This window comes from Cnephaeus nilssonii (assembly GCF_951640355.1).
Source record: "Cnephaeus nilssonii genome assembly, chromosome: 17".
Taxonomy (NCBI): domain Eukaryota; kingdom Metazoa; phylum Chordata; class Mammalia; order Chiroptera; family Vespertilionidae; genus Cnephaeus; species Cnephaeus nilssonii.
The window spans coordinates 44,659,687-44,684,278 of NC_137088.1; the positions used below are offsets into that span (position 1 = coordinate 44,659,687).

Genomic DNA, 24,592 nt, shown 5'->3' on the forward strand with positions numbered 1-24,592 from the left:
CCAGGATAGAGCCTAGAAGTGAAGTTTTGGGGCCAATAACCATAAATATGTTTATGGTTCTTGACACAAATAGCTTTCCAGAAAGATGAGATGAACTAACACTGGCACTGAACACCTGTGAGAGCATCATCCTACTGCACCCTCACCAGTATGTCAAGTTATCACTTCTTAAAAGGCTGATTAGGAGGTTAGGGTTCCACTCCCAGTCAGCGCACATGCCTGGGTTGCAGGCTCAATCCCCATGAGGGGGCATGCAGGAGGCAGCCGACCGATGTTTCTCTCTGATGGATGTTTCCATCTCTCTATCCTTCTCCTTTACACTCTCTAAAATCAATATATGTTTTAAAAGGCTGCTTAATTCTGTAGTTGAAAAATAACACTTTGAAAATTTTCCAATCCTTAGACCAACCTGCTGAGGTCAATGATTTCAAATGTTCCCAATATCAAAATAATCTTCTTCTATCATTCAAAACAAGATGTTAACTTTTCCCACATATAAAAATGCAACCAAAACCACAAACATGAGAAGAATGTAGACACTTGTTGGGTGTTTTCATTAAGCAACTAAGGTGCCATGGTGAAGAAGCCAAGATCAGTCGGTTTGATGTGCCAGGCTGTGACAGTATGGAGCGACGCCCAGTGCAGAGATGTGAGCAAAATAAATTCAGGCTGAATCCACTGCCAAACTTCTCGAGATACATAAGATTTAAATGACCATAAGTCAACACTTATCAGAACACATTAGAATGTTCAAGAATATATCTAGACTACATTTAAAATTCATTTAATACCTTTTTACACAAGAAATGTTCTTTCCTCTCTCTAAATCAGTGCATAATCCCATATACCTCCAATGTGTGTGTTTTTATTTAATAACACATACATGCAAAGAGCAAATGGTCCAGACTCAGACTCCCATATCCCAAGGCCTGAAAATTGATCACTCTGTAACAGTGGTTGGCAAACCGCGGCTTGCGAGCCACATGCGGCTCTTTGGCCCCTTGAGTGTGGCTCTTCCACAAAATACCACGGCCTGGGACGAGTCTATTTTGAAGAAGTGGTGCTAGAAGAAGTTTAAGTTTAAAAAATTTGGCTCTCAAAAGAAATTTCAATCGTTGTACTGTTGATATTTGGCTCTGTTGACTAATGAGTTTGCCGACCACTGCTCTATAACATGGAAAAATCCTATCTAATAAAAGAGTAATATGCAAATTTTCCATCACTCCAACACACAAGATGGCTGCCCCCATGTGGTCAAAGATGGCTGTCCCCATGTGGGCACAAGATGGCCGCCACACAATGGCCAGCAGGGGAGGGCAGTTGTGGGCGATCAGGCCAGCAGGGGAGGGCAGTTGGGAGGGACCAGGCCTGCAAGGGAGGGCAGTTGGGGATGATCAAGCCTGCACGGGTGGGCAATTAGGGGTGACCAGGCCAGCAGAGGAGGGAAGTTGGGGGCGACTGGGCCTGCAGGTAAGGGCAGTTGAGGGGGACCAGGCCTTCAGGGGAGGGCAGTTAGGGGTGACCAGGCCTGCAGGGGAGGGCAGTTAGGGGCAAACAGGCTGGCAGGGGAGCAGTTAGGCATCAATCAGGCTGGCAGGGGAGTGGTTAGGGGGTGATCAGGTTGGCAGGCAGAAGCAGTTAGGGGCAATAAGGAAGGCAGGCAGGTGAGCAGTTGGGAACCAGCAGTCCTGGATTGTGAGAGGGATGTCTGACTGCCCGTTTAGGATCGGGGCCTACTGGGATCGGGCCTAAACGGGCAGTCAGACATCCCTCGAGGGGTCCCAGATTGGAGAGGGTGCAGGCTGGGCTGAGGGACACCCCCCCACCCGTGCACGAATTTCGTGCACCAGGCCTCTAGTATTAGATAAATGAGAAGTTTTTCTATTATACTGGTAATGTTTTGCCACATTCTCTTTTCAGGAAATTTGCCCCACTTTTCCCCATGTTGCCCACAGTTTCTGATGAGTGGATATAATAGGGGAAAGTATTTATTCAGCAATTAGTATGTCACAGACTCAGTGCTAAAAACCTGATGTGGATTATTTAATTTAATTCTCGTAAGAACCCTATGAGCTAGATACAGTTTTCAGATGGAAAGTCTGAGTCCTGACTTTTTGGCCACAGAAGGAAGAGCTGAGGGGATCAGAGTTTTCTTGGGGATTTTGGGGTGGGGCAACTGAGACTATCCTGTGAGCTAAAAAAACCAAACAGACAAACAAAAACACACCATAGAAACAAAATAAAATCATGGTTCTCAACTGAATAAAAACAAACGAAAAATCCGACCAGATGCAATGCATGATCCTTGAATGGTTTTGGGGGAAACCAACTATTAAAGACAATTGGAGAAATATAAATATAGACTGAATGTTGATTGGTAATTTCCTTAGGTTTGATAATTATTTTAGGTATGGTAATGTAGGAAAACGTTTTTATGCTTAGGACATATATACTGAAGTATTTAGCAATGAAGGGTCATGATATCTACAAATCTGAAATAATCCTATATAATAAAAGGCTAATGTGCAAATCGACCGAACGGCGGAATGACTGGTTGCTATGATACGCACTGACCACCAGGGGGCAGACACTCAGCTCTCCCACAAGGGGAGCGCCGCTCAGCCAGAAGCCGGGCTCATAGGCTGGCAAGCGCAGCAGCGGTGGCAGGAGCCTCTCTCGCCTCCACAGCAGCCTAAGGATGTCTGACTGATGGCTTAGGCCTGCTCCTAGGGAGCGGGCCTAAGCCATCAGTCAGACATCACCCAAGGGCTCTTGGACTGCGAGAGGGTGCAGGCCGGGCTGAGCGCCCCCCCCCCCCGCAAGTTCATGAATTTTGTGCACCAGGCCTCTAGTTTAGTAAATAAAAGCCAAATTATATAAATAGCTAGAGATGGGTAAATAGGTAAAGTAAAATGTTAGCAACTGTTGATTCTGAATGGTGGGAGTTCATTGCACTTATCTTTCAACTTTCCATGTTCAATTTTTTTCATAATAAAAAGTTGAAAAATTAGCACACAGAGTAAAAATAATAATCCTGAAACTCCTTACAAAGATGCCTGACACCCCCTCTCCATAAACCACACTCAATAGTTGTCCCTCCCCTGCTGGAACAAACATTGTACATACATCTCCAGTTTGGCCCCAGATGAAGCTGTTGTTTGTTTTTAGGGTGCATGATGCACAAAAAGCCCATGTTGGGGTCTAAATCACCCTCACCTCATCGGGATCAATGGAGTGAACAGCAGGTTCACCATAAATCTAACACTGTAGCTGAGTCAAATTCTCTCCCAACCTTTCTTCAGTGAGCAACTTTAGTTGAACCTGCATAAATTAAATGCATATCTGATACAACTCTATTGCACCTTCCTCAAAGCACAGCTGTGATTTTAAACAAAACCTCATTTGCTCATAAACAAGTAATCAGCCTCATTCCCCCTTTTTTCTAAACGAATGTTAAGTCAAGTCAGCCCTGATAATACAAAAACACATTGTGCAGTAGTACCATTCTGCACAGAACATTGCCTCCTCCCTGAACACAGGTGGTCTGGGCACTGGTGGTCCATGTTGTTGCTGCAACATCTAATCCATTTCCAGTACCATGTGGGAGTCAGCAGTAAGAGTCGTGCTATTACTATTACAAAAAGGCTGGTCCAGGAGTTGTGTTCATTGAGATTTCCAGAGTTGATGGCAGAAGGAGAAAGCCTGGGTAGGAGATGACAAATGTGGGAGGCCCAAAAAATCAAGAAAGAGAAAAATTTTCATCATCAGGCTTATATAGGGCAGCCCATTTAAAAACAGGACCTATGCAATCAAGTTGAAATGAGCATTTCAACTTGCTTTTAGGGAATATTTATTTCAATTACTGAAGATGAATACATTTGTAAGACTTACTCATCTTCAATAACAGAAATATTTTGTCATCTACCTAATAAAAGAGCAACATGCTAATTGACCGTACCTTCACAACGCCCACCAGCCAATCGGGAGTGTGTATGCAAATTAACCCAACAAATATGGCGGGTTAATTTGCATACGCAGGCGCCGAGCGGCCAGGGACAGGGCAGGACGCTTGCGTCATAGCCATGGCAACAATGCAGGCATTCTGCACCCCCCCACCCCCCCCACCCCCGCTGCTCTGGGCCTCTGGGCAGCGTGGGAAGGCAGAAAGGCTGCTCCAGCCAGAGCGAAGGCGGTGCCGGCAGCCAGGGGAATGAAGGCCCATTCTTGCACGAATCTTCATTCGTGCATCGTGCCACTAGTGTTAAGTATAATAAGTGGTTGTTAGTAAGTAGAGCATGTGTGTGCTAAACATAGATAGGAAAGGGTAGAAGAACAAAAGATACCTAATATTCATAAGGTACCTGGTTACTAACTGTTTGTTATGCACTAAATATGTATGAGACTTACGAGGCACTAAGTATGCATGGGCACTTGCTTACGTGAGGCCTTATTTGGCTACCATTGGAGACACCCACCCTGGCTTCTCTGCCCATGAAACACAAATGAAGCAGAAATTAGTCAGATGTTCGCCCAGTTAATTGGCAAACTGCAGCTGCTGACCAGGTATACTTGCCCTTGAGTCTTTTTGATAAAGCGAGTGTATGTCATTGGCCCAGGGAACCTTCAGTCTGTGGGCCTCTTGCTTGAACTTCAACCCTGGTCCTTGCAACCACATCATCAGTGGAGAAGGCCGATGCAATAGAGAGAAAGGATGTACTGGCATTGTAAACTCCAGGATTCAGGTGGGATCCTTCCGTTCCATCTGCATCCTCTCCGTAGTTCAACTTACTCATCTTTTCCCCCCTTGCTTCCAGCTGTGTGTTTCAATTGGTTTAATTGACAGTGTGATGTGAGCACTTAAAGGGGGGGGGGGGTGGCTATTTAGAGTCACAATGAGTTAAACCCAGTCCAATCCATTAAATGGGCCACATTCACTGGGAAAAGAAAAAAACTGATGAGAGAGAAGTAAAGTTTAGTGACAGGACTTTCACTAACCCCCATGCAAGAGGCTTCACTTCCCATCCGCAGCTTCTGACATGGGCAGGAAATAGAGAAATAACATTTAACACGGAAGGGGAAAAGGGAAACTGAGGGGGGAGGCTCAGCTTCAGAGAAGAAATTTTCCAAATTGGTGTAATCCTTCGTTTCTCAAAAACACCATGAGGGCCTTTAGGAGGTGACAAGATCACTGCTAGGATATTGTTTGTATAATAAAGGCTAAATTGATTAAAATAAAAAATGGGGGGGGGGGCTCCATGAAAAGTTATAAATGTGATAAACCACAAAGCAATACTGAGACTGATTCTGGGCCACCTATTTTCTTATTGCAAAGAAAAATGTTAACGGTGCCACAAGGATTACATTTAAATCTCTCAAAATAAGACTGTGCCACCCACCCTCTTCCAGCCTACTGAAGGGCCTCTGTCCTTCCTCACATATACTCAGCTGGCCTTCTCCCTCCGCTTCTCCCACTACCCAGGTCTCTAGAATGTGGGCCCACCTTTTATTTAAAACCCCCAACTCAGCTCTACTACTTCCCGATATTATAGAAATGGTCTCAACCATTCCAGAATGTAATTTTCCAGGGGCTGCTAATATTTCAATTAACCTACAGAACTGTTGTTTTTTGTCCCATGAGCAGTCTAACTTTTGCTCCCAGGTCAGAATGTCAGGAGAAAAAAAAAAAAAGAAAAAAAAATCAAACCAAATAGGAGTTTTGTTCACTTGAGAGATGGGGAAGACTTATGTAGACAAGAATTGCTTGCATCTGTCTAGTCAGCCTCTGCCCTGCTTCCTCCAGGTTACTATGGTTACCATGGGAGCCACCATAGTGGTATGGCACAGCTCCGTTCCATGGCCATTGCTGACTGGTCCAGGAGTATCCACCTGACCAAGCTGGGCAAATCAAAACCCCTCCCTGGTAATTTTGGCTCCGAGAGCGAAAAGGCTGTCTCTCTGCAGATGGCTGCATGTCCATGGTATAAAGAAATGGAGGAAGTCAGTCTGCTGGAGTCGGGAACCTTCATGGGGTCCTGGTGCCTAGTTCCAGGGGCTTCTGAGGCCCCGCGGCACCCCATGAGATATTCCCCACACCTCTGGCATTAAAAACTCTCCCTTGCTTTTAAGGCAATTTGGGTTGAGTTTCCATCACTTGCAACAAGATTTCCTAATTAACCCACAAGACCAAAGTCCAAAGTATCTTTCACCATGCACAACTCTGGAACAGAAAGGGAATAACTGAATTGGTAACTGCTTAACATAAACAGAGGCATCTATAAATTCTGCATCAAAAAAGGCAGGATTCAGCACAGCAGACATGCAAGCCACTGTCCCCAGAGACCTCACATGTGGCCAAAAAAAGAAACTGCTTTTGACTCTAAAAACCAGCTTCCATGTGCCTGGCGTATTTTTGGTGTCAGCAGACGGAAGATGACATGAGCTTTTCCTCACAGGTGTCAGCATCTAATCGCAGGCTGGCTGCTGCCCCTCCTGAAGGGAAATGAGACAAGAGGTCTAAGCGGAAACCAGAGAGAGTCATTTTTTCCTCTTGAGGGGGCACCGCACATGGAAAAGGCATCTAGTAAGTACACGTTTATAAAACAGACATTTCAGGTAGTAGAGACTCCTAGTGATAAGCAGCTAATATTGTCTGCACCCTTAACTCCATGGAGGCATTACTGGGATCACTTTACACATTACAGCCAAGTCTCATGTTTTGCGAAGACAGCATGGCTGTCCCAGTTTCGCAGATAAGGGGCTTGACGCTCTGAAAGGTGTCTTGTCTGGAGTTTCCAGTTGGCATTCCGACCCCAAAGAATGTGCCTTTTCACCACTTAAGCTTTTACAATAACTGCCCCAAACTGTCCACCAAACTCAGAGGCTGGGCTGTGCAGGGGCAGCAGAAAGTAAAAGACAGTAAACTCCCCAGGGTGCATGGGGACTATCAGGGCAGTAGGGAGGTGGGAGTGTGGGAAGATGGGGAAGACAGTACACTGGGTGGCAGGGGTCTTTCTTCTATGCACCCAGATTTTATCAGCCCCCAGATGTTTGCCACAACACATGCTCAATAATGCACCCTGATGTTCTCTAAGCACCCAAAACTTTACAATAAACCTCCTCTTGCTTATGGAAGACTGTGATTGTGGAAGAAGTTTGTTTTTAATTATTACAAGTTTATTGTTTTCATTCATTACAATATATATATTCTCTCTAAAGAAATCAGACATTACAAAAATATTTAACTGACACAGCAGCAATTCCCTGGGACCTCACCACCCCCAAATGGTCAGTCAACACTGATAGTCCTTCGGACTTCTTTCTGTGTCTATATCAATATGTTATCTCCTTACAAAAGGGGGTTGTTTCAGTTTTTGTTATTTCAGTTTGCTTTTCTTGACTTACTGACTTAAAGCTATACATACGTGTTTTACATTATATGCTTCTGCATCATTTGCACTCATTCAGCAATCACATGGCTGAGAGCACAGGCTCTGAAGCCAGACTGCAGTGGGACCTTGGGGATGTGCAATTAAGATTCTGGGCCTTAGTTTGCCCATCTGGAAAGTGGGCATAATAACAGTACCTACCTATTAGGATTGTTGAGAATGTGATGACATACAAAGCTCTGGAAACAGTAGCTAACCATGAAACAGCTAAATAAATGAAATATATTATTATAGTGTTATTTCTTATTTGTAACTTAAGAACATTTTTAAAGTATGAGTTAGAGTGAACAATTTGACTTCGTTTACTGGTCATATATATGTTCTCTTCTGTGCTGCCTATTCAGATTCTTCAATAATTTTCCTATTGGGTTTCCAATTTGGGTTATTGCTTTGCAAGAGTCCTTTGTGGATTAAGGAGGTTAATATAAGGTGAATATTGCACATATGTCTCCCGCTTGCAAGTAATTTCATACTAACGAGAAGTTTCTAAAAGGTGCTGGCAAAGAACACGGGTTTGGAATGAGGTGAGCTCTGATTTGAATTCCAGCTCTGCTACTCCCTTGTCATGTGACCCTGAGCAAGCACCACCCCAGAGCCACTAATGGAGTGGGCAGAATTCCAGAACTCCCCGACATCCCCACCCCCTAGGGTACACACCTTGTAAAATCCCCTGCTTCAGGTGCAGGCAGAACCTGAGAAGTAATGGAGTCTCATCCCTATAATCATCGACTTTTAGATAATCAAGAGGAAGAGGATCCGGGTGAGCCTAATCTAATGTGGTGAGCCCTTGAGAGGAACTGGGCTCTTCCTCAAGTCAATGAGAGGTGAAGATTAAGAGATACTTGATGTGAGAGAGATTCTCTATCGCTGGCTTTGAAGATGGAAGGAGTCACCTGCAGGGACCTGAGAACAGCCTCTAGGAGCTGAGCGTGACTCCCAGCGGCCAGCCTGCAAAGAAACAGGAACCTCAGTCCTATAACCAATCACCTGAATGAGGTGGTAAGAGGCCCAGGAGCCTCAGATAAGACCCCACCCCAGCCAACACCTTGATTTCAGTCTTGTGAGACCCTGAGCAGAGAACCCAGCCTTGCCATGCTCAAACCCCTGACCTACAGAACTGTGTGCTAATGAATGGGTATTGTTTCAAGCTGCTAAATTTGTGGTAATTTACAAAACTAAACTGCCCTATCTCCTCATCTCTAAAATGAGGATGAGGCTCAAATAACATCTTCCTCTTGGGATTGTTCTGGGAAGTAAGATATGCTTAAAGTGCTCAACGTAATGCCTAGTATAATGAAATGCTGGGGGTGAGTTACCTGGGATTAATGGAGCTGTTACTGTTGTTGTCATAATTTCTGATACAAAATGAGGCAATGAATTATTTTTTCACAAATACAGTAGGAAAGATCAAAACTTTAAAACTGAAGTCCAGGGGAGTAGAAAGGAATGAAAGGCGATTCTAGGTGATGAAAAGTTTAGCTCAGGACACTCCCTTGTTTTATAAAGATCTTCATGTCTAAACTCCTTTGGAAAAAGGTATGTCATCAGCCTTGTTTTGAAGAGACAGTGTGCTCTAATGGCCTGGGGACAGACAATCCTGAGTTCAAGTGCTGGCTCTGACACTTACTACAGAGGTGACAGATATGCCAATTAGCAGATATGAGCTCAGTTTCCTAGTCTCTGAAGTGGGAATAAATATCATCTATCATGTGGGACTGCCAAACCCTTGCCTGAAGCCAATGTATAGATATAAAAGGCTAATATGCAAAGTGTCCCCTTGGGAGTTTGACCAGGAGACCAGAGTTTGATCGCTCACTATGATGTGTGCTGACCAACAGGGGGCGACGTGGAGCAAAGGAAGGCCCTGATCGGCCCTGATTGCCAGCCAGGCCCAGGAACCCTACCCATGCACGAATTTCATGCACCAGGCCTCTAGTGTTCAATAAATGAATGAAAATGTACAAAGTGAGGCTGGCAGAGAAGAGAAAACCAGAAGCCTTCTTCTGCAGAGTAGCCACGGTAAGGCCACAATAAACAATAACTTGACCAGGTGTGCTCTAAGTATCAGAGATCCTGTCACTCTACTGAATTATGAATTTCAGAGAATTTTAGTCTGACCTTCAAGAACCACTCGGCTACACGGAGGGTTTGTCAACTTCCTTCCAAACAGACGACCCGGGATGTGTTAAGGCAGAGAGGAGCAGGCATAGGATTACTGTCTGAAGACACGGTTCTAGTCCTGACTTCCAACTCTGAGTGACCCTAGGAGCAGTCATCCTGATTTCCTGTCTGTCTAGCAACCAACTACCTTTTAGTTACAGCAGCACCAAACTCTTCCTTGGAGCAAATGCCCCTTCCCCACCTCAATAAGTGGCCCTAGTGGAGCTGTCGATCACAAGCCCTGTCCACCCAGCTCCCTCAGAGGGAGCACGTGACCAAGGCCTGTCCAATCCTGTTGACCACACAGTGATTGACCACGGTATGTGACCCAAGAATCAGAATCCTACACAGGGATTTCATATGTGGACCCTGGAAACAAAAATTTCTCTCTTTTCTCTGGGAATGTGTGGCTGTTTGTGATCACCTTCTCCAAAAAGGTCCCCGTGCAGTAGGCAAAGACCAATACCCCAAGAGTGACAAAGCCGAGAGGGAGAATCCCAGAATAGCACCGTGCCTGAAGCCTACCCATCTCAGGGCCCTTCCATCAAATGAACCATCAACTCCCCTGTCCACTTGAGCTAGCTGTAACTGAGTTTCTGTCACTTATAACTAAAACAGTCCTAAGACACTAGGGTAAAGCCCAGAGTCTAAAAATGTTTTCCCAAATAGCCTAAGCAAGAGTGAAAACCAGGCACTGGAGAAAGAGACAAGATGAGCATAGCCCTGAAATTTGATTGGTATTTAATTGAAACCTCAGTTCTGATACATAATACAATGCCTTGCACACAGTAGGTCTTACTAAGTATTTCCTAGGTGACCAATAGACAACGGCAGAAGTTGTGCTGCTGAAATTTTCACATTTCTAGGGTAAGTTTCCTCCCTGAGTGTCTCTCTCTCTCTCTCTCTCTCTCTCTCTCTCTCTCTCTCTCTCTCTCTCTCTCTCCTAACTGGAAGGGCTATAGCAAATATTTTCACAAGAAAGGGTGGAAATTTTGAGCTCATCTGCCCCAACCAGATGGGAACCAGATGTGCAGTGAGCACCTGATAGAGGAGCTGTCTCGAAGCAAGACACCCCCAGGGTCCTGCCTTCTCAATCACCCCCCATTCTGTTCTGGTTTTATTCGTAATGTTCCCCCCATAACTGCCCCACCCAAGACCATCCTCTTGGCTTCTCTCCATGACTGTATCTGGAACACCCAGGGGTCTAGTGAGAGCACCACCCCTTGCCTGGAAGGGTAGGGGAGTCCTAAGGGGTGGGTACACCTAGGGCCTGTCTCCTTAAATAAGCGTGGGAACCGAAGGACACAATCGGTAGTTAATACCAACGACAACTCGTGAAAGGGACAAACTGCCTGGTAGGTAGAAGGGACGTGTCAGCCAAGTGTCAGCAGCCCTGCCTTCGCCTCGGTACAACCAAAAACTCCAGCCAAAGAAAAGAAAACCGCAGATGCTACTCCGAACGGCTTGAGGAGCGATGCAGATCTGCAGCGCATGTTTCCCAGAAAGACGAAGAGGGGGGTGCAGCACAATTCACTCAAAAAGACTTTCCTTAAAAGTATTTTGAAACTCTTTCCCCAAAATGTCTGCTCCTCAAGCCGCCAACCACGCCTGTCCTCCCTGTGCTCTGTCCCCAGCTCCCTCCTTGGCCCTCACGTGTGTCCCTCCCACTTCTCATCCACAGCCAGGCGGCTCCTTCCCCTCTTGGCCTTTCCAATCACCACCTCAATCTCACCACCTCTTCTCCCCACCCCACCCCCTAATCCACCAATGCCCGGCACCGGGATGAACTAACACAGGATCCTTTTTCTTTACAAGCTAAAGAGGCATGAAATTCCAAATGCTTACAATGGTTTTCTCTGCCATATACAGAAAAATGGGAAATTTGCTAGCACAGAGTCCTAAAACCTTACTTTCTCAACAAAGGAGAAAACAAGGCACTCACAAAACGCCCGAGGACAGCAAGCACAGCTCAGTCTAACAGGCCTGGGAGTTGCATCTCATTGTAGAACATGTTCTCCGCTGGATAATGCATCCTTGCATTCTGGGTCGCTCTTGTTCTCTAGTTGCCATCACCATATGAGGGTTATAAAGCATGTCCTGGCTGGGGGTGAGTGGTCCCACGAGGTTGGGTTCCCTTCCACCCCCATGTCATGGAGGATTATGCTCCGAGGTGGAGAGAATAGATCTGAACACAGAGCAAACTGGCAATTGACCAAGGCCCCAAGCCACCTCACTCTGGTATATCTTGATCTGTTTGTCGAACTTTACCAATAAGTCACAGGGGCCAGAAGAAGTCACAGTAAGGACAAGAGACCAAGGTAAACACCACAACCAACCTAACCACCCAGCAAACTCTATTCACTCCAAAACGTCTTGGGAAAATCTTATGAGCTAACTAAGAATCTGAGAGCTGATATGAAGCCGAAGTCAACACTGCATTAGATTGCCACCTGTTTGGGTGCAATTAGCCAGGGCAGTTAGTATGTTCTCCCAACTATGAATTATTAACTTTAAACGTTACCACTGCAAGAATAAGGCCAAGAACCTGTTAGACACATGCCTAAACCAAGTGTGTGTCTAACAGGTTCTTCAGCAGCAAGTTCTATAAACCAGCGTTCACAAAACATTGAGTTGAAGCGGTCTCACAGCCACAGGTAAGGTAATCAATTGTCCCAGGTTGCCCAGAACTAAAGAGTTTCCCAAGACACGGGACTTTCACTGCTAAAACCAGGACCATACCAGGGTCACCCTAGGTGTACCCCAAGCCTTGGCTAGTGACCACTATTGAATCAGAAGGAAGGATAGGGTACATTGAAGGGAGGGTAGATAGGGAGAGAAAACAAATGACTTCAAAAAGGCCAACTTGCCCAGTTGGTGTTGCTCAGTAGTGAGCGTCGACCTATGAACCAGGAGGTCACAGTTCAATTCCCAGTCAGGGCACATGCCTGGGTGTGGGCTCCATCCCCAGTGTGGGGCATGCAGGAGGCAGCTGAACAATGATCCTCTCTCATCACTGATGTTTCTATCTCTCTCCCCCTCTCCCTTCCTCTCTGAAATCAGTAAAAAAAAATAATTTTTGTTAAGACCAATTTGCTCTCAGGAGGTCTAATTTCTCCATAGACCTATTTTGTCAACAAAAGGTTCATTATCAACAACTTTGGTAAATGCTACAAACTCCATCAACTCTCCTTACTGTCGTTTTCATACACATCGACACTCAGAGGTCTGAGAAGTCCTGCAGCAGTGGACACATTTAACTTAGTGCTCTCACTGTGTCCCACGTTTATTTGACCACACACGACTCCTTTCACTTAATGGTGATGCTCATCCAACTGAACATACTTGGAGAAATGCGCATCTTACCCACAAAGCCATAAACAACTTAGGAGTTAACCTGACATATTCAGTAAGACCTACACATCCACTTAAGAGGTCAACACATTTCTCCTTGTACTCAATGAAAGCATATTGTAAACTTAGCTAAAATAGAGCCATGATCTGTGTGTTTTTTAAATAAGACACAAGGACAATGACTGAGATCTATATAGAATAGTAAAGATGAACTGAACCAGTAAAAACAGTGCTTTCAGACCAAAGACTTGAACTTGAAACACAATCTCAAGTGGATTTTGTGTCTGATAGATGTGAGAAGATTTATTTATTCATTCATTCATTAAACAAATTAGCTAAGCATGTGTTGTGCTAGAACTAGGAATACAGCAGTGAACGAGAGAGAGTGAGAGGGTCTCTACATACCTGATGCTGGGGCTTCCCAGCCTAAGTTTCAGTAAGAGCGAACTAAAATCTTAACAATGAGGAGAACGTTCAGGGTTCACAGGAGGGGCCTCTAGCTCAGACTCAGGGGGCGGTCATGATGGCTTCCCACAGGAGATGTCAAGGTTTAGACTCGATGGATGAGGTGGGTGGGCCAGCTGCAGTGTGTGTAGGAGTGTGGTGCTAGCCTGCTGGGGACAGTGTTCTGGGCAAAAGGAACAAGGCATGCAAAGGCCTGGTGGTGAAACAGAGCTCAGGGCATTCTTTATACATGTTAGGTTTGATGGAGCAATTGAGTTGACACCCTTCCCCCGTGGAGCTGGCTTTTCAGGTCATTTCACCATGGACATTCCCTTTGCTGAAGACCACTTTTCACTTGTGGTGACCACATTCCATTCTCTCCCCTCCAGGTTTGCATAAAGAAGTCTCCGCCCAGAAAAACCCTGCCTAAAGTTCTTTAAAAGCCACTGACTCCCCTCATTGGGTGCTGGAGCCATCCAGGCTCAGCTACCTGGTGTGCGGATGATCGAATAAATTCGTAATCCCTCACCACTTGGCCTTGTGCGTTCCTCCTTCTGCGACCTGACAATACATGCAAAGATCTTGCTCCTGAAGTCAAAGCTAGTACTCATTTTAGCACACAGTAGGGCTTCCATACACTATTTTATATATATATATATATATATATATATATATATATATATATATATATATATGTTTGTTTTTTTTTTTAAGGAAGAAACCTTTGCATCAAAAAGAGGTTAGATCTGACCCTTCCTACACCTCTAAATGTCTATGATTGGGAGAATTTTATGATTACCTTTAAAGTCTCTTTAAAGCTTACAGACTTCTGGAAAATAAAGCTCCCCACGAAGTCATAAATCTATATATTAACAGACTGCACATTTCTGATTTCTTTTTTTTCTTCACTGTGCACTGGTTTCCTCCATGTTCCCAAGAAAACAGCCACAACGCCCACCCCATCAACCCTGACACCTCTGAGCGTCCTCAAGATGCTTCCAGTAGCCCAAGACCTTCAGGGAGAGCGAACATCAGCGGACACCTATTGGGCCACTTCCATTTGCTAATTAAACCGCGACCGCTGATGCAAATGTGACTTCCCGAGTGTAAAGCACAAAAGCTTTCTCAGGGGAGACTGATGTAAAGCGACCCCGACAGGGTCCTCTCTGGAGCTTCTAGACTAGGATACATACACCCAGGGAAAACACTTACCCCTCTGAAGTTCCAGGCTTTAGGAGAGGGGAACATGGGAAAGTTGTTCTGCCGCTGCCTTTTAGGCCTAAAAGAGGAGAAAAAAAAACAAGAAAGTGTGTTTGTTATTCACTGGTTAGATATTCAGAGGAAATTGCCGGCTTCGGATGCAGCTTCATCAAAAACAAAGATGCCTGGAGAAATGGCTCAGGCACAGGAGGCCGCTCTGCAGCTCTGCAGTCTCCAGCAGCCAGATTCATTCCAAACTCCCTCCCAGCCCCCAGGAGGAGAGCTCCAAAATCCCTTAGAATAGTCTATCCCTCACCCTTCAAAAATAAAATAAATTTGAAAATTCCAACTAGATGCAATATCAAAAAGCCAGACCAAACTCCCAACGTTGATCTCTCTTTCTTACACGCACAGGAGTCCCCAGTGGACAGCACCAGGTGATGTTTATAGCTTCGGCCCAGCCTGGAGCTCTCCCCGCTCACAGGCCTTGGGGAGTCCCAGCACCTCCACGCAGGCCACACCTGGGCGCTAGACTTTTAAAGGGACAACCAGCAGGACATGGAGCCACTGCCTAACAAGGTGGGACTGGTTTCCTCACCTATTCATCTCTCCACATGAGCCAGTCTCCTCAGATGCAACGGAGACAACTTCAGGTCAGGCCTGCACAAGGGGCAGGTAACTAGGGAAGGAGAGTGCGGCAACCTGGTTGGGAAGCTCCAGGCACACCAGGGACACCTTATTTCTGACTTGTAAAGTGAATGTAATTCTGTGGCTGCCAACATACCTACAGGACACCTTTTCCAAACATCGTTCTGGAGTGATAAATTACTCCTCCCAAAAATGTCACCTCTGTCCGATGGATATTCAAGTCATGTTTGCTTGACCATCTCACCAAAAAGCATCCCTGAAAAAGGCCCTCCTGTACTTCCCCAGAGGTTTTAGTCACTGCTGTACCAGAAGGGCGTGTTGTTGGTTTTTACATGATAGTCGCGCCTTTCCATAGTTCCCTGCCACGGTCAGCAGTGACCACTGAGTAGGCGCCGCAGGGTGTCAGGCCTGGGTAAAAATCTTGATTGGCGCCTGGCCATGGTGGCTCAGTGGTTGAGCATCAACCTATGAACCAGGAGGTCACGGTTCCATTCCCGGTCAGGGCACATGCCTGGATTGCTGGCTCAGTCCCCAGTGTGGGGCATGCAGGAGGCAGCCAATCAATGATTCTCTCTCATCATTGATGTTTCTCTTTCTCTCTCTCCCTCTCCCATCTTCTCTGAAAACAATAAAAATATTTATTTTTAAAAAAATCTTGATTGGCTCTACCAAACAAAAGAGATAACATGCAAGGTAATTCCTGTAATAGCAGCAGCTAATGCAGTGATGGCGAACCTATGACACGCGTGTCAGCACTGACACGCGTAGCCATTTTTGATGACACGCGGCCGCTGAGGCGGCCGCATGCCGAGGATGAAACATTTGCTGCTCCTGAGGATGAAACATTTGCGAAATAATGTTTTTTCCTCAAAGTGACACACTACCTGAGTTATGCTCAGTTTTTTGGCGAAGTTTGACACACCAAGCTCAAAAGGTTGCCCATCACTGAAATGGGTATGGAGTACTTAAAAGAGCATATGCTAATAGTTCATAAAGTTAACCTCATGGACTCTCACACTGTGCCCTGGGGTTCAGTACTGCACCCATTTAGTAGACAAGAAAATGGAGACCTCAGGATAAGTGACTTCAGTTTTCTCACACAAGTAAAATCAGGATCCTGATCTCAACGGTCTGATCTCAGATCCCATGGTGTTTTATTAGCTGTGTGACCCAAGACATGGGACTCAGCATAAGGCTTAATCTTCTGAGCTTTCAGATTCCTGGGAGAAATAATACCCAGCACAGAGTTAAGTTCTATCTCTGCTAAGTTCTCAACAGATGTCAGCACGGCGCCACCCCTCGCCCCCCTCCCCGCCTCCCCACCCCCCCCCCCCCCCCGCCAGCAAATCCTGGCTCCAAGAACAGCCTTCATCCTGGGACACATGGAAAAGCTGGGACAACAGATGAACCCCAGCTTATGTGTATTGCTATCCAGCCCCCTCTGCCCACCCTCCCTCTCACCCACACATATAACAATAAAACCCGAGGCTAATCATATCTCAAGACAAACAGAGAACACGTGGGTGGTTATTTGGATTTAATATCCTTCTCTATTAAGTAACATGTTGGTCTAAGCTTTTCTGAAAAGACATTTCTCCCTTAAAAACAACAACCCTGAGAACTCAACAGTACTTCTCCCTGGATTCCATCCCCTCCTCTCCTGGGTTATAACTGGGCTTTGCTTTCTAATCATTTGATCAGCTTCGCTGCTTCCAAAACAACAACATATACCAGAACATTCTGGGTAAAGGTTTAGTCCACAGAAAATGACAGTCACAATAATTAACAGTGATTAAGTTACATGATGTACCAGGCTCTATGCTAAACATTCTGCCTACATAATCTAAGTCTCATAATAATAATAAGACAGGTTATTACTCTAGGGTGTATTATCATTTTAATACGTGACATACAGGCAATATTATAATGGGGTTATACCTTATAATATGTATAACACATTGTAATGGCATTCCATACTTTAAAGAGTAATATATTACAAGTTTGTATCATAATATATTTTCATATAATATTATGGTATAATGGGATATTATCATTACCCCACTTTACAGATGAGATAAACTCAGGCTCAGAGAGGTTAAACCATCTATATATATATAAAAGCCAAGTGACCTTTACAACCGGACAACCGAGTGACCGGCTGGTAGCTATGACACACACTGACCACCAGGGGGCAGACACTGAATGCAGGAGCTGCTCCCTGGTGGTTAGTGCACTCCCAGCCAGCCAACCTCCTGTGGTCCCTCCCCACAGCCTGCCAACCTCCTGCAGTCCCTCCCCGTGGCTGGCCAGCCCTGGATCGCTCCAATCGCTGGCCAGGCCGAGGGACCCCACCCATGCATGAATTCGTGCACTGGGCCTCTAGTATACCATAAGTGACACAGCAGGTAGGTGGCCAGGTTGGAATTCATACCCAGATGTGTCTGACTCCAGATTCAGAGGGTGTAGCCCCTCTCAAAAGAGAGAAGCCCCACCCAGCCGGGCAGAGCACGCTTTTACAGGAATGCAGCCTGGGGGTTCCTTGTGGGAGGGCATCAGTTTGGCAGGGCCTCCCACTATGAGGCCTCTTAGAGCAAGCCTGTCAATCCAGAGCACTCTCGGGCAACGTGGACCCACCCTCCTGGCGTGGGGAAGCTGCCAGGAACCTAGGAGAGAAGGGCTCCCCACCCTTGCATTCCACCACCAGCTTCCACATCATTCACATTTACAATCTAATCTGGCATCATAAGAGTCTTCTGCTTCTCCCCAGCCAAACACTGCCACCCAGGTGGCCCTGCAGGACCGCTGCAGGGAATGAAACCACTCTCCTGAGAAGCTTCTCTCTGAAGACACAGCCCGTGAGGGACGCTGGCAGCATAAGCTGCACCACCTCGGAAGCCTGTCCCGGCCAGTCCTCGCCGCAGGAGGGCCACCAGGCCTGGTGTATGTCTTCTGTTTCTGAAGCAACAACTTCGCACTGTCAGCAGGAGTCCCACTTGGGTCGACAGGTTTCCCCAACACAGAGAAATGCAGAGGGGCCTCGTAACAGGGCCGGGAGGAGCGCCCTACAGCGTGTCCAGTCCTTGGGCCCCTAACGTGAGCGCGGCCTGTGCTCAGAGCACGTGCGCACACGCGCGCGCGCGCGCGCACACACACACACACACACACACACACACACACACACACACGGTGAGGAAGCTCAGCCCACCCGCAGATGTCAGGGAGATAATGCTACCCAGTGAGCATCCGCCGTGCAGAGGGGCTGATGGGAAGCCGGGGATGGGGTGCAGGGGGAGAGGCAGTGCTGAACAGGAGGGACAGCTTCTTGCCTGGAAGGAGGGTACAACCCCAGGAAAGGTTAGGAAGAGAAGTTATAAATCTCCTCCCTCAGGAGTGGAGAAATGCCACGTAGGAGTGAAAGTCAGGCTTCAAGTGCATTTAGGAAAGGATCTCAAAGTCAGGTGTGTGGACGGCTGGACTCAAACAGAACGAGCTCAGTAGCAGTGGGCCTTAGGGTTGGCAACAGCATGTGCCTTCCCACCATGCGGAAACAGATGTTATTCTTTTTTTAAAAAAAATAATATATTTTTATTGATTTCGGAGAGGAAGGGAGAGAGAGAAACATCAATGATGAGAGAATCACTGATCGGCTGCCTCCTGCACACCCCACACTGGGGATCTAGCCCACAACCCAGGCATGTGCCCAGACCTGGAATCGAACCGTGACCTCCTGGTTCATAGGTCGATGTTCAATCACTGAGCCATGCCAGCTGGGCCCAAATGTGATTCTTTCCCACCGCCCTGAGAAGAGCATTAGTGCCCATTTCCACAACAGCTCCAAAGAGCAGGGTTTCCGAAGCGAACATTCCCACTGTATCTGCAGCCTGTGCACTGCATGCAGCCAGGAGACTGGTGCTCAGGGTAGATCTATGTGGGGCTCCAAGACTGGCTTGGCTCCTTCCCTATCTCACTGGGACTTCAACCAGGCTGCCTACACTCTACTCCCTCTGAGCCTCCATCTTCTCATCTGTAAAGTGGGGGTGACACTCTCTTTTCACAAAATAGATGTACCATGTAAAATGTTTAGCAAAGAGCCTGGCACTTAATAGGTGCTCAAATTAGCCATTATTATTATTACTAGAGGTCCGGTGCACGAAATTCGTGCATGGTGGGGGGAAGGTGTCCCTCAGCCCAGCCTGCACACTCTCCAATCTGGGACCCCTCGAGGGATGTCCAACTGCCCGTTTAGGCCCGATCACCCCTAACTGCCCTCCCCTGCAGGCTTGATTGCCCCCAACTGCCCTCCTTTGCAGGCCTGGTCCCTCCTAACTGCCCTCCCCTGATGGCCATCTTGTGGTGGCCATATTGTGTCCACTTGGGGGCAGGATCTTTGACCACATGGGGGCAGCCATCTTGTGTGTTGGAGTAATGGTCAATCTGCATATTACTCTTTTATTAGATAGGATAGAGGCCTGGTGCATGGGTGGGGGCCAGCTGGTTTTCCCTGAAGGGTATCCCGGATCAGGGTGGGGGTTCCCTTGGGGCGTGGGGCAGCCTGGGCGAGGGGCCTGTGGTGGTTTTCAGGCCAGCCATGATCTCCGGTGACCCAAGCGGAGACCCTGAGATCTGGGATTTATTTATCTTCTACAATTGAAATTTTGTAGCCTGGAACAGAGCCAAGCCTCCTGCTTGCTCCGTGGCGGCAGCCATTTCTGTTGGGATTTATTTATCTTCTTTAATTAAAACTTTGTAGCCTTAAGCGGAGGCCAAGACAGGCCAGGGCTGCAGAAGCTTGGCTTCCTCCATCACCGGTGGCAACTCAAGCCTCTTGCTCTCTCCAGCTCCGTGGCTGCCGCCATTTTTGTTGGGATTTATTTATCTTCTATAATTGAAACTTTTTAGCCTTGAGTGGAGGCCTGGGCCCGCCAGGGTGTGTGGAAAGCTTGGCTTCCTCCATCGCCGGGGAAACCCAAGCCTCCCTCCTGCTTGCTCCGTGGCTACAGCCATCTTGGTTGGGGTTAATTTGCATACTCACTCCTGATTGGCTGGTGGGTGTGGCTTGTGGGTGTGGTTTATAGACATAGCAGAGTAATGGTTAATTTGCACATTACTCTTTTATTAGATTGTATGCCCAGAATAGGAAAATCCACGGAGACAGAAAGCAGACTAGCGGTGGCCAGGGGCTGGGGGAAGAGAGGAATGAGGATGACTACGGAATGAGCACATGGTTTCCTTTGGGGTGATGTAAAGTTCTGGAGTTAGTGATGCTGGATGCACAACACTGTGACTGTAATTAATGCCACTGGATTGTTATTTACTTTAAAATGCCACTAAATTATTATATACTTTTAAATAGTAAATATGTTCTGTGTATTTAACCACGTATTTTAAAAAAGTGGGGGTGACATTCAGATATTTGCCGGCCAAATAGAAAGGTATATTTATAGAAAAAATTCCCATGAAATCATAATGAAAAATAAAATGCTATTAACTACTGCAGAAGAAGGAATCCTGTAAAATGAAGCAAGGAGAGCAAGCCTGCTGTGCAGCCCGGGGAACTGATGAAAATGGCTTCGACGTGAAGTTTTATCGGCACTCCTGAGAAATCTGTCCTCCACGCCTGCTTCTGAGACACGCATTTACGTGAATCATTCAACCAAGATAAAAATTCCCACACTCTCTGGCAGTCTGCACCTCCTCCCTCTCTCCAGCCCCAGGTCTCTGCTCCGAGATTCTGCAGCAACACCCTTTCCATCTTCTTCTCCCACCTCACCGCCCATTCTGTGGCATTTCCCTCTTGAACTTGGGCTTCCTGCACAGCTTTAATCTTTAGAACAGCTTTTCACGGGTCCAGTCTCCCAGAAGAACTGCTCGTGGTAAATGAATTTCAGTGACTCTTGAGTGAGCGCCGTAAAGGAGCAGATGGGCACAGTGGTGAAGAGCGCAGACGCGGGAGCCAGCGCTGCCATTCACTAGCTGTGCGACAGGGGGCAAGTGACTTGACCTCTCTGTCCCCTACTTTCCCCATCTGTAAAATGGAGGTAACAACAGGACCCCCTCCCAGGGCCACTGTGAGGATTAAATGAGTTCATGGGTGTAAAGCTCTTAGGGCCTGGCCCACACAAGGTGTGCTTCAGGAGTTAGCCCCCTCCTGGCGATGAGCTTTGGGAGGTCGGGGACTATGTGAATTGGATTCACTGCTGTCTCTGCACTCCCTGTTGTTCAGAGGAGCTTAATAAGTAGCCGGAGACTGAATGTACTGTGCTTGCCCTTGGTAAGTCTGTGCTCAACAGTATCACAGAATCACCTATGTACACACTGACAACATCAACAAAATCACAGGTACTTGAGGGAGGAGGGGAGGGAGGGAGGGAGAGAGAGGGAGAGGGAAGAAGGAAAAAGGAGGGAGATGAAGAGGAGGAGGAAGGGGAGAGGGGGGGTCGTGGAGAGAAGTGTCCCATAGTTGAGGCTACCTCACAGGGCCTTCTGAGCAAGGGGCATGGACCCTGGGCAGGCCTGTCACGTGGCTGTGGAGCTGCACCGTCACGCACCATCTCAGCCTCCTCTTCCCCAGGCCTCTCTCAGGCTGATCTGGACCCTAAATAGGCACTTTGTGAACAAAAGGTCCTCACGTTCAGCCAGGCCCTTGACCAGAGCTTCCCTAGTGAACAGCGCTGAAGGGGGCCCTGGTGGCGAGGGCAGGGCAGGCTCTGACGTGGCGCCTTCCCAGGGGCCTAGAAGAGTGCTGTGGACTACCTCACGCGCCCCAATGTTTTCACCTCACTTGACCCAATGTGGTTCCCTTGCCATCTCCTCCTCCAGGAGAAAGTACCTGCAAGATGCCAGAACTTCCCCCAACAAATTAAACCTCAAACACCCTGAGAGACACCATCCCATCCTAACAAACACTCTCGTCCATTTCCCTATTTCAAGTCCAGATAGGCCACTGGGTGCTCCTTCACATTGCCATGCGTTGGGCAGCCCCCGTAAACCTCTCCAGAGCAAAGTAAGATAGGGAGACAGAGGTGGTCAGAGCACGGCCTCTGCAGTCTCCAAGACCTGGGTTCAAGCCCAAGTTCACCAGTGACCTTGGGCAATTTACAGAACTTCCCCAACTTGAGTTACCAACTTGAGTTCCTCAGTTACCAACCTGAAAATGGGCGTGACAAGACTTAGACTTGATAGGGTTGCTATGAGGAGTAAATAAATAATTCCTGCAAAGCTCACCCTGGATGCTTGCTAAATGTTAGCTCTAAATATTTGCCGAGTGTCGATTACATGCCAGGCATTGTTGCAGGCCTAAGGGATACTGCAGAGAGTAAAACATAGCTCCTGCCCTCTCAACGTTTACATGAGGAGGTGATAAGTTCTGTGGAGAAAAACAAAGCACGGTAGGGGGTAGGGATAATGGGATTTGCTGCTGTTTCACCTGGAGTGCTCAGAAGCTTCTCCATCAAAGTGATGTTTGAACAGAGACCTGAAAGAGAGGGAAGAAAGTCTGGGTGGACAGCACAGCCTATGCAAAGCCCCCGGGGCACGGCTGAGGGGCAGCATGTCCAGTACCGCTGGAGTGGGGGGTGAGAGAGTGAGCAAAGAGTAAAGTGAGGGGACAGGAACCGCATGGCAAGGGTCTTACGGATTCTGCCAGGTCTCTGAATTTTAGTCTGAGTGAGATGGGAAGTCCCAGGAGGATTCTGAGCAGAAGAGAAACATGATCTCTCCAAGTTTTAAAAGGACTGTTCTCACTGCTGTGTGGAGAAAGCAGCTGGACGGGCAAGACAAGGAGCAGAGAAGGGATGAGGAAGTTCCTACAGGGCCCAGGTAAGGGAAGCCGGGACCTGGAACTGAGATGACGGCGGTGGGGGTGGTGAGCAGTGGTGGGATTATGCCCGTATTTGAAGGTAGTGGGGCCATAGGATTTGATGGTGGATCGGATGTGGAGGGTGAAATAAAAAAGAAGTAAAGGATGCTCTAAGGATTTTAGCCTGAGCCATTGGAAGGGCGGAGAAAACCTGTGGGAGGAGCAGATTTGGAGACAGGAATCAGGAGCAGACACAGCTCGTTTGAAATGTCGAATTCGAGCTGGTATGGACCTCGAAGTGGGGATGTGGAGTTGGCAGCTGGATGTAAGAACTGGAGACTCTTTGAGAGTCGTCAGCTTGTAGACAGGAGTCCCCCCCAAGGTGAGGGAAGAACTGAGAGAGGCACCGTCAGAGACCAGCAAAGGAAGTGTTTCCAGGAGGACTGCCCAACTAGTTCACTAGGAGGGGATGGGGAAATGCCCACTGAACTCGGCAAAGCAGAGACCCCTGGTGACTTGACAAGCGGAGCTGAGTGAATGTGGGGGGCGAGAGCTGAGAGGCACCTAGAAGCACTGATTGCAGAAAATATTAGTTGACGGAATCTGAGTATCAGCCAGTGCACTGAAGTCATTAACACGTGAGCTCCCCGTGGGCAGGCATTTCATCTGTCTTTTTCATGTTTCCTTCCCACCCTCTGGGTACCTGGCACATGGTAGATGCTCCATAAATATTTGTAAGACCTTCTTGAACTTTCTTGATATTTTTCCAGCCAAGGAGTATAGGTCAATGGGAACTCCCCATCCCGAACAGGATGGTATGGAAGACAAATCATCCCAAATGGAATGTTTCATTCCCCTCCCTTAACTAAAAAACTGGAATACTATGTGGCATTCATTTAGCATGAAAAATAACGTGTTTCCCAGCTCCTCCCTCTGACATTCTGATCTCCATCATGAGGGATGGATGACTACTTGCTGGCAGCACCAAACTTCAAATAGCCAGCTAATTGTAAGCCGGTCTAATTAGCAGAAATTACAGAATATTTTTGCAGGGAAATTTTGTAACAGAGGCCTTTTGGAAATCCAATCTAAGAAAATTATTATTTTTTTCATATTCTGAAAGTGCTGACCTGCAGATGATGTTTCTAAGATGTTTAGAGGTTGCCTTTAAAAGCAAAGGGATTGTTCTCCCTCTCCGCGCCCGCCCCTCTCCCCACCCCCGCCCCCTGCATCCATCAGAATCACGGCACATTTTCAATAGTAAAGGCTTCATTGCATCCTAAGGAAATCCACATCCTGCACCCCCAGGTCACAGCCGGCAGACAGGGCCTCGAGTGCCTCCGGAAAGGATAATTAGTTTGCTACCCTTTAATCAAGGAGCAGCAGATTGTTGTTTTCCTAAAGTTCTGCCTGGGAAGAGCCCATTCTTTCCTGAGTGTGTGTTTTTCTAACCAGGACTCTTAGTACGTACCCTACCTGCTCTTGAGCCAACACGGAGAGGCGAGGCGCCCCCTTGTCTGAACTGAGAAACTGAAGCTCCCCAATG

At 47.2% G+C, this 24,592-nt stretch overlaps 1 protein-coding gene across 6 annotated transcripts in view; it reads right to left on the bottom strand.

The window, feature by feature from the left end:
* The window catches only part of ARHGEF3 (Rho guanine nucleotide exchange factor 3), a 296,634-nt gene that overhangs the window by 175,142 nt on the left and 96,900 nt on the right, over nt 1–24,592 (bottom strand). For all 6 annotated transcript variants that reach the window (XM_079794773.1, XM_079794768.1, XM_079794774.1 and 3 more), the window contains one exon: nt 14,613–14,679. In XM_079794773.1, coding sequence (XP_079650899.1) covers nt 14,613–14,679 — 67 coding nt within the window. The remainder of the gene's footprint in view (nt 1–14,612; nt 14,680–24,592) is intronic.